Source organism: Lupinus angustifolius, chromosome LG05, assembly GCF_001865875.1.
Source record: "Lupinus angustifolius cultivar Tanjil chromosome LG05, LupAngTanjil_v1.0, whole genome shotgun sequence".
In the NCBI taxonomy this organism is placed as follows: Eukaryota; Viridiplantae; Streptophyta; class Magnoliopsida; order Fabales; family Fabaceae; genus Lupinus; species Lupinus angustifolius.
The window spans coordinates 22,712,876-22,723,948 of record NC_032013.1 but is presented as its reverse complement, the minus strand read 5'-3'; the positions used below and the strand labels follow the sequence as shown (position 1 = coordinate 22,723,948).

The window sequence follows — 11,073 nt, the reverse complement described above, 5'->3', positions numbered from 1 at the left end:
GTCCATAATGCACCAACTTCTGAAGATAAAATGTCATGAGTTAAGAAATGACATGCACAAGTTACTGAACAGCTTCTTCAGCGTAAACATTAATCTCCACATTCTGCACTCAAAAGTGATTATTTTGCTATATATTTGTACATTGTTGCATTGTTTTTCACATCAGTGTTTTTTCTTTGTACAGAATTGGTGTAGTAATGTCAATGCCATTAACAATTACAATCATAACTGCACTAACAAGCTTCATTTATAAGTAATCTGATTCAGTACAATTTCGAATGGCATCTTAAGAAACTTAAACTTTCCAAAACATTAGGAAGTTGAAATACAATATTAAAATTTTAATATTTCTCCACACAACCAAATAAAATATAGAAGCAAAATCAGGAATATATAATTAATATCACTTTTACTGCAAGTACTGAATAGTAAAAAAGTTAAGCAATCACTAGAAATAATGAGAGGTAAAAACTGAACTAGCTCTACAATTGGTTTACAACCCAGATCATGGGGAAAATTGAAAAAGAAAGTGCACTTACCTGTAATTTCAACTAATCTTCTATGGTATATGATGTTGCCAAAATTGTCCAACAAGAGACCAATCATTGTTTGGCAAACATCCCTTGTGTTAAGGAGGAAAAATCATAATCTTTCGCAGATTGTAATGTGGTCGATGACACTGGAGCAGACCGAGGTTTACTCTCTCCCGTTGTTATCGTACCATTAACTGGAGCAACTTGCCCCATAGGATAGAAACTGCAACAAATAGCAACTTGGTTAACACAATCTAAAAGATGTGATTGACAACAAATGTAGTAGATTTGATGTATGAGGGAGGTAACATGATAAAGGGACAAGTATAGAAAAGAATAAAAGGAATGAAGAGTGAGAGACATGTTTGTATGTTTATTTGATGAATAAGGGCATTGAAGATTAAGTATATAGTAATACACAGTATAGCCTATATATAAAAGTTTGCTTTAAGTTTATGAAATATAAGACATTTATTAAGTGGTTTGTTGATCAATGATTGATTTGTAACATGATCTACATCGATATCTGGTTGGGATTTTAAAATAATATCTGATTGCTGTGCCATTTCAGGATGGATAGTATGCCTTCACATTCAAAATCAAAGCAGCACATACAGCAACAAAACTAGCATTTGATTTATGTGAAAAGAAATCCAATGCTAATGGCACCAGCCTAAACTATGAAATGAAAATACAGAGATCTATTGAAAGTCATAATGGTTGGAATGGAAACCTAAAATATCCTTATGGTACAACAGTCTACAAGTAACTCGTTAATTTTGGCTTATGCAGCCAAAGTTGATTGGCACCAATATCAACCTGTTATTAATCATATGTTCTATGGAGCAACAACAGGTAATTAACCAAACTGAAATTAACTTTGCTTGAAATACACCAACTTATGACATACCCAGACGAAGGATACAAAACAGAGCTCGGTGGTGGATGTCCTGGAGTCATGTTCCTAGTCTGACCCAGACAGAAGAAGAAAAATAAGTTGTTGGACACAGAAAAGAATCATTGATCAGTTAACTTTGGGCTTTAATTGAGTTATTACCTGCATAAGGTTCTGCAGATCTCCCTGACCAACCATGGGCATTGATCCAGAAACTGGGTATCCCGCAGGTGGCCAACTCTGACCAGGAACATTGGATCTAGGTTGTTGTGGATTAGCAGTATACTTGGGATCTCCAACAGTAGATTTAGCTGCAGCAGCCATTAGAAGAGACTGTTGCTGTGCTAACATGGCAAGCTGCTGTTGATGCATAGAAAATGGAGAAACCATATTGCTCTGCAGATATCCAATTTACTGGTCAGGTAAAAGCATGTTCAAATACCCCCAAAATAAAAGGTCTGAAATGAAAGGCAATAAATATATTCACTTTCTGAAATATTGTCCTTGGTTAGTAGCTCACACACAGGACAAAAGGAGAACAATTGCTCAAATAACAACAAAAGAATTTACATATTCAACAAGTTAGACTAAGCTTATCAAACCTATTGACGCAATAAGTATTACCTTCTCAAAGAGGCTCATAATATCATTTTTTACATCTTTATCTGGTTTTGCTGGTGCTAAACTTGGTGTCACTAAAGGTGAATCTTTAAATAGATCCTCAATTCCAGATGCGGACTGGGGAATACTCTCAAATACTTTTATCGGATTAGACTTCTCAGTTGTTGATGCCTCTGGAGCAGCTGAAAAAGATTGAAGCAATAAAATTATAATCTGAGTTAAGCAACATAATCATGATAAGCATCTTCAAATCTTCCAAAATAAAATGTCTAGCTACACTTTCTGTTGAGGTTCCACAGTGTATTTAAAATTTCAAATAGAAAAAGGACACTCAAAACATACACTGAAAACCAGCCCAGTTATTATCATCAGCAGTAGCAGCAGCTGCCTGCGAGCCATTTACACTAGGGCTATCCATAGACAACATGTTGAAAAGGTCCACAGCATAGTCAACTTTTGGAGGAGTATTTTGAGCAGTATCTGTAGCCTGATTTGAAGTTTCAGCTGGTGGTTGTGGCGCTACTTGTTCCACTTTCTCAACATGCTGAGGTTTGGTAACAGGAGTTGCCTGTTCACAAGTTGATCATTTCATACAGATACCACTACAAAAGCAGTAATAATTTCCAAATATAAAGAAGAAAATTGGTTTTGATTTCCTTATCACCAAAACAGTTGTAAAATCTGGAATCACTACGTCAATAGCCCCATAAGTCGGAACATCATAACTTATCATTTATTGCAAATGCATATCATGTTAACTTTTTTATATAAGACTATATGCATTTCCCTTTCTATTGTTCCTTTTTTTGCCAGAAAATACACTGACCGCAGAAGAAAAGAAATTGCTACTGCAATGCCACATGCAATATGACGTAAGAGGGAAAATAATAAGGGAAAAGGAGGATAACATACAAAATAGAAATAACATAGGGATAATAAAAATGATTACATGATCAGGTCCTTTGGGAGGAGCAGGAACACAAACTCTTGTAGCTGAAATTGTATTTGATGGTTGGATTTTCTTCCTTTCCTCAAAAGTATTCTCAGAAGCAGCTACATAACCATGACCACTTCTTTCCACAGGCCTTTGCCAATGTGAATGGGTTTTCTCTTCCTGCAGTCTAGAAGGTGATTTTGGTTTCCCATCCCGTGAAACCCATCTCTTCTCTTCATACCTTTAAATAAAAGCAGTGATTGAAACATGGTGCACAAAAGAAGATGCATATAAAAATTTAGCCAGAATCAAGATGTTTAACATCAGACATACTTCGCACGAATAAAATTCTCAGTTCCAACTCTATCATAATGTGGAGGTAATTCTGCTTCCCAATAACTATTTGCTTTCTCATTTCCCAATGCTATATAGGACCAAAACAAGAAATTCCAATTTCATGAGTAGAGCATATAATTAATGCACATAAAAAATTCAAATCAACTAGTAGCTCATGATACTGTTCATACTCCCTTACATTGAATGAATGCAACTTGATCTGGAAGCCAAGTGTCCAGAGTTGCAGAACGAACCTGCAAGAAAAGCAATTATGTAAATATATGATAAAATATAGACACAAGTGATTGAATTTTAATAAACAAACATTAATTATTGTAAAAAAAACAATATTTAGGGCTTAGGAGCCATATTCAGTTATTACCAAATCCCACATATTATTGAGCAAGTATGAATATTTGAGATTTTTTAAATATTAGAGTAAAAAACCATATTGAAACTCTTTGTGAGCAAAATAAGTATTTATCAGCTTATCGCTATTCACAGTAAAAATTAATCTCCATTAACACGGCCAAGCTACAGTGTAAAAATTACAACAGTCCAACTATTATTTGAGAAATAAATGCCTTATAGCAGCAGTGTGCACATATAAATATAAAACAATAACAAAAGCCTTCTCTTACTATTTGGGATTGGCTATAAAATATACAATCTTAAAAGAGCAAGACTGAGAGAGAGACTAACTAAACGTAGATGCAACTTTCAATATAAAGAAGGAATATATCGATGATACTCATTTAGAAACCTTCTGTTTGTTATTAGCTAGAAAAAGGTGTGAAATAAGCATACAACAATTGCAGTATCTCTCACAAAAATAGCAAAGTACAAAGGACCAACTAGCCACTTTAACATTGCTGAAACACATGCAGCATGCTGTGCATGAACATACTCAACGTCATCAAATTCAAAGATTCTATTTTCATGAGTAACTATAATATTCAACTTCCCTCTTCAAATTTATTTAATGATACATCTATCTAAACTTTCTAGCATCAGCAGCATGATAAGAGAACCCATAGATCTCAAGCACTTAAAATTTCTAATATTCTACAATTAAACAGATGCACATGCACCATACTAAGGACCATAACATCACCTTTGAAATATGTACCCCCAAACTCCGATGAATTCCTGAGCACTGCATGCATATAAAGATGCCAAGATTTACGCTAGCCCATCTTGGACCTCTGCAAAATAAATCATCATAGTATCTTGAGTTAACATTATGAACCACAATTAAAAAACCTGAAAAAATGCACAATACAAATACAATTCACATTTCGAAAACCGGTTCCATGAGATCCAGAACAGATCATACATAATTTCAGATCCAGCCAGATACATACTTAGCTTTGCAATCAGCACACTCCCTATTCTCTGGTAATTTAAGAAGCCCTTCCAATATCTGCATATTTATAGTAAAATAAGAAAAAATATGTAACAAATTTCAAATCAAACATATTATACATAGACCAAAATTCAAATTTAGTTCACATATTGAAAAAATAAAGGATCTCAACTTCAAATATATATTACTAATAACAAGTGACAACATTCACCAATAATTTAAACACTCGCAAGTTCCAAACTCAGATTCACACACAGAAAAAACAATCTACATAAAAAATTCACATTTGAGAAACTATATAAATTAAAATTACAAAACCACGATATATACATATGAAACGGTGATTGATTCAAAAAAAGGGGAATAAAAGTTGAGGATAAACCTTCTTGTGCTTAGCGTTGAGCTCTTTGGAAACATTGGCCTTGTGATTCATGGTGATAACGAAAAGTGAAATCGAATCGAAAGAGGAGTTAGCAGAAGAGAGAAGAAGACGAAGATTGAGGGCTAATTTCGTCTTTTTATTCTCTCTCTCTCTCTGAATTCTGAAACTCTTGGTCTCTGGTTATTAATATCAAAAGGTGGAAAAAACGAAGAAGGAAAGATCCAAATGTAGATGTTCCTCCTTCACTTTTATTGTTACATGGGTTTTCTCTGTATTTTCTTTCTATTTATCTTTTTTTGGTCTCTAGTTATTAATACTGTAAGTATTTTGATATTGTCAATCATTCAGATTGACTCATAAACAAAAGTAATATAAATTAAAATAATATACTTTTTGGTAATATAATAGTTTTTTACACATTGCATTACTCACTATTTATTTTCAATCATAATTAAATTTTCAAAAAAAATATTTGAATAAATGATGTACAATATATTAACTATGTCTACATTCTTATACTGTCAGTATTTAATACCAAAAAACTAATCCATTTTCAACTTAGTCTTTCTCTCCTACCAACTAAAAGTTGAGTGACAATGACTCAACCTTACCCACTTAGTCATGATTAGGTATGAATTTGATGAGGTTTTGGATTGAATTCAAATTTAAAAATTAAATACAATTAATTTTAAGGTTGCGTAAGAAATTCACTTATTCCAATGGTAAGTTTTTTAAATTTACTCTAATGGTAAGTTTTTTAAACTTACTCCTCATCCTAGCCATCAATTTTATGAACATTCAATCGTTTAGATCTACTCACTAATTCAAATAATTGGATTTCCCTACAATTGATGGATAGGATGGTGGACCCCTCTCCACATATATATATTATTTCATATGTCACATTACATATTCATAATAATAAGTAACAATGAGAAGACTTTGTCTGAAAAACATGCATTATATTTAATCAGATATATGATCGGGTTCGAGTTCAAATGCTGATTCGATAGATGTTTGAGATTGGGTTAGCTTTGGGTGTAGGGTGATCCACTCAACAAAATAAGGAACAAACATTTATTATTATGTAAAGGATGAACCTTAATTGATACATACTTACTCCTAAATACAAGTATTGCTCATGAAAATTAATTTTTTGGTATTTGAATAATATGATTTTTATAGATTCAATATCACTTAATCAATGTCATGTTGATTGCAAACATGTTGAAATTCTGTTGGGATGATTAATGGTATAATTATTGATTTTATGAATATGTTTAAAATCTATGCATTGACAGTGTAAATTTTTTATATTATTATCATATTATCTATCATTGATTTGTAATATTTTTATTTAAAATTCGATGTTAGTTAACATATAAATATTGGAGATTTAATGATAGTATAAAAAAATATTTACACTATGAGTATATATATTAAATCTTTTATGAATTATATAAGTACCCTCTATTCATTTAAGTTATATTTTATCAAACTTATTATTTATAGTTTTTAATAAGACTGTTAATTAAGAAATAATAGTAAATGAGGATAATTTATAATCATATAATATTTTTTAAAAAAATTGGTATTACCAATGATATTCTTTTATTTTTTTGGTAAGGATTAATCTCTTTTGAGATTCGTGTATGTCTTTCCTAACAAGTATTACTCACAGGAATCGAATCTAATATTTTAAAAATTAACTAAGAAAATAAACTCTTTTGTGTTCGTATTTGCTTCTCTCAACAAACATCACTCACAAGAATCAAACTAATGTATTTTTTTTTCAATTTTTGTTATAGTTATTGCAAATGTTGAAACAACTGTCAAATTAACTATTGTTTCTTTTCTCCTACCAGATCTATTTCAACTCATCTTTTTCGGGGTGCATGACAACAAATGTCGAATCCTTGACCTTTTGGTTTTAAGGATTTAATATAACATTACATCATTAAATCAACGTCTTCTTAATGATTAAATTAGCTATTGTTTGAAAATTAACTTGTATCAACCAATCCAAATTGTTAATAAATAATATTCATAATAATAATTAGAAAATGTAGAATTTGGATAGAAGAGTGCAATATTCATCAATTCAAATTAGGATATTTGAGAAAAGTAAGGAATCAAAGTATGTTGACTTTATTTTCAATTGACGTTGAAGTTTCAATGTTTATTATTAACATTTTGATCAATGTTTTATTCATCTTTAATTTATATATAAAATTTATTTACAAGTTCACTAGATACGAAAATTTGAATTTCTGATGTTCAGAAATTAATATAGATCTAATGTCATATTTAGACCATTTAGCATTAAAATAATAAGTTCCAAGAGGAATTAGAACTGAAATTAAAATTATATCATCTCTGTCTCATCGTCTTAGCAGATCCTTATTTTAAGACTTGATTATAATTAAAATGTTATTTACATTTATAACCAAATTCACCATAAAGTTATGCCTTTTATTTAATATGTAGAATTGCACCACATAACATTCTTCCTAAATTAGACTGCAATATAATCTCTTAGTATATTTGCCCTTGATTTGTGAATTTAATTTGGTACTAGTAAATGTATTTACTATTATATGAATAATGAATTAATTTCTTTTGAGATTCATAACTATCTCTCTCAGTACATATCGTTCAGAGTAATCAAACTCTTAACTTTTTTGTATCATATAATAATATAATGAAACCTACATCTTGTTATTGTTAAATTAATTTGTTTTAAGAATGATAAAGAGGGAAGTGTGATCTAATTTTGCACTAAATAAAGTCTGGAACTGGAATCTCCACCATATATATTATGATGGATAGTGACCTGTCATATATCTATGAATATTATTATATTATCTGTCATTTTCAGTTTTTTGGTGCAACAGAGGATCAAAGATTAAAAAGACACCTTAATCTGATTTTTTTGTGTGCATATGATATCCGAATAATTAGATCTATTGTTGAACATGTGGTATCAGAATATATGTACGTATTGTAGTAAATACACTATCATATGTCATTTAATTAACATACCGTGCAGAATACAAGTATATATTGGTAAAGTTGCTTCATAGATATACAATACAGAAAATATATATCAATACACAAAAAACACTAACTTTTTTTGGTAAAGAACTAATCTTTTTCGGGATTTAAGGTTGTCCTATCAAATAATTGTCGCTTTCAGGAAATGAATTCTCGACCTTGGAAATCCAGTAGAGTCTTACACTACTAGGCTAATACATTGTTGGTAAAACATTTGTAATTTTGAATCTCTGTTTTAGTGTCTCACTTTCTCTCTGTGTGTCTTTTTCTCATTTATCTTGCCTCCTTTCTTTTTTAATTATTTTTTGGGAAAAAAGAGAGGACAAATTTAATTATTAAATATATATAAGATCCATAAACAAGAAAATGAAAAGCACTAATAAAATCCAGAAGATTATCACATCACTTCTACAAATAACATAAAGATAGCTAAAACCACTAGGCAATATTGATTAATTGAAAACTATTTAGGCAAATGAAAAGCACTAATAAAATCCACACAAATTACCTTTGTATAAACCATGTGAGATAAAAGAGTAAAAAGGGTGATTGCAAAATGCATGAAACTTCCACCTAATGAGATTTAAAGATAGTAAATATATGCATCTTTATAGGCCGTTTGCATGTGACAGAAGCAAGAGTGACCATAGTAAAGTCTGTGTCAGATATCCTTGTGGCACTTGTGTGGTAATAATATAATAGTGTAATATATTGTAAAATATTATACATAGTCATATAATTTATCATTTATTTGTATTATTTATATTTAAAAGTCAGTAATAATTAGAATTTGAATAGTAGATGATACAATGATAATGCATAAAATATATATACTTTCAATATATACACTTCTCATAGTATAGATATAGTAAAACAACTAGGATACTTGTAAAAAAATTTGTTTAATTAAATAAACACAATAAAGTGCTTTTGAAACCATGATTTAGAGTTGCCGAGGTTTGTTGTCAAACAAGAGATAAGTGATGATATGAACATGAAACTAAGGATAAAATTATGACATAAATTAGGTACCAAACCTTAAGGACTTGTTTGGGGTTAGATTTTGGAGGGGAAGAAAGGAAAAGGAAAGGCTTGAAAATCATGAAATATACTTGTAAAATGACTCTCAAGCCTCCAATTTCCCTTCATTCCCCTCCAAAATCCAACTTCCAAACAAACCCTAAGAGTATCAACAAGGAGATACAAGAAAATAAAGAAACATCAACATATTTTGGGTTATGCCATCAACATTTTTATTCATGTTAGGCTAACCAAATTTTTTTTTGCACATTAGCTCAACGCAAGGAACTCTAATTAGTGATTGTTGTAAAAATTAAATTCCTTATTTATACTATTGTGTGAACACCCTAATATCTAAATGAAACTTTTGCTTATGTACTCATCATCTATTTCATTCTACTTTACTTTTGTGGAGTGTGTGCATGTTCTCATCTTAGTGTGTTATAGGTTTTTTTTACCATAACTGTATCCTTTTCAGGAGGACTATGACAATGGAAAAGAAGTCGAGAAACTAGACTAGAAACACAAATTTAACCTAGATCGCAACAATAATGTCTTATGTTCATGAACATGTCTCTCACTCTTACACAACAATTACATTATTGCTTATTGATGAAAATAGTGATCAATAATTGATGTTTATAACCTTAAACACTAACATTCCAACTTTACATCAAGTTGTGTGTTTGTTTTTATCAAAAAAATATTGATCATCATATTCATCAATGTGTAATAATGTCATACGAGTGTAAATAATATTGGAGAACAAAGTCACCATGGAAACAAGACAACATCAATCAATTAACTGAGTAAGTGTTAATCGATTAACACAAATTTAATTGATTAATTGGTTAGAAAATCAAGTGAAGCATTGGTTGAACAATTATTGTAATTGGCACATTTTACACGTTTTACGCATTTAACACATGTTGAATGATTTTACAACATGTGTTTATTAGCTTGTTAGAGAGTTAGTTAGGTTAGTTGCATTGCTTGCTTTACAAGACATTGTATACTCTCTTGTATCATTTCAAATCAATGAGAAAAATACACAAAATTCATTTTATGCTTCCACATTATTTTCGCAATATGGTATCAGAGCCTCCATTCTGGAGGTTTTGATCATCATCGTTGCGCACTCTCTGCAATAATTATTATCTTTCTCTTCCATGATCCAACAAATGTTGTGGATGAGAAGGAGAAACAAGACAACAATTGCACTTCCAAGAAGGCTAGAAAATCTGTTGTATACAAGGCTATTCTGCACACCCATTCCATAGTCTCTAATCTTTGTGCTTCACATCATTTTTCAAATATCTAAGAGAGTTAAGTAGAGCAATGTTCAGAAACAACATCAAGAACACGAGGATTGGTGTTTTGAATGCAAAGATGGTGGCAAAGTTGTTGTATGCGATCATGGGAGTTGTGGAAAAGTTTATCACCCACACTGTATTGATGAGGATGAATCTTTATTTGAAAAAAAAAGGACTTGGGTTTGTGGATGGCATTATTACATCACCTGCAGAGATTTTGCAAAGTATTATTGTCTTGGCTGTCCAAATGACTCTTTATGCTACAAATGCCTTGATGACTCAACTCACTGTTATCAAAAGGAGGAAAGGATTATGAAGTGTGTGTTCAGAGCTAGTACTCATTATAGAACAGTCTCTAATCTTTGTGCTTCACATCATTTTTCAAATATCTAAGAGAGTTAAGTAGAGCAATGTTCAGAAACAACATCAAGAACACGAGGATTGGTGTTTTGAATGCAAAGATGGTGGCAAAGTTGTTGTATGCGATCATGGGAGTTGTGGAAAAGTTTATCACCCACACTGTATTGATGAGGATGAATCTTTATTTGAAAAAAAAAGGACTTGGGTTTGTGGATGGCATTATTACATCACCTGAAGAGATTTTGCAAAGTATTATTGC

General features: G+C 31.0%; 1 protein-coding gene across 2 annotated transcripts; it reads right to left on the bottom strand.

Moving 5' to 3' along the window:
- LOC109348173 (probable ADP-ribosylation factor GTPase-activating protein AGD5) lies at window positions 393-5,307 on the bottom strand. Of its 2 annotated transcripts, none has more exons than XM_019588440.1 (11): window positions 5,068-5,307; window positions 4,656-4,742; window positions 4,434-4,524; window positions 3,519-3,573; window positions 3,317-3,407; window positions 2,999-3,224; window positions 2,392-2,617; window positions 2,053-2,231; window positions 1,591-1,824; window positions 1,444-1,502; window positions 393-756 (listed from the first exon to the last, which is right to left on the bottom strand). In XM_019588440.1, exons 1-11 carry the CDS (start codon window positions 5,100-5,102, stop codon window positions 603-605), a joined length of 1,437 nt encoding a protein of 478 aa, XP_019443985.1. In that variant the 5' UTR covers window positions 5,103-5,307; the 3' UTR covers window positions 393-602. The 2 variants fall into 2 exon arrangements, with proteins under 2 accessions (XP_019443985.1, XP_019443986.1); XM_019588441.1 differs by having other exon boundaries at window positions 603-756; window positions 4,684-4,742.

Coding starts and splice junctions, on each gene's coding strand:
- LOC109348173 (XM_019588440.1), bottom strand. CDS start 5,102: ATGTTTCCAAAGAGCTCAACGCTAAGCACAAGAAG. Junction 4,525..4,655: donor CTGGCTGGATCTGAAATTAT/GTATGATCTGTT, acceptor TTTATTTTGCAG/AGGTCCAAGATGGGCTAGCG. Junction 2,232..2,391: donor TAACTGGGCTGGTTTTCAGT/GTATGTTTTGAG, acceptor AATCTTTTTCAG/CTGCTCCAGAGGCATCAACA.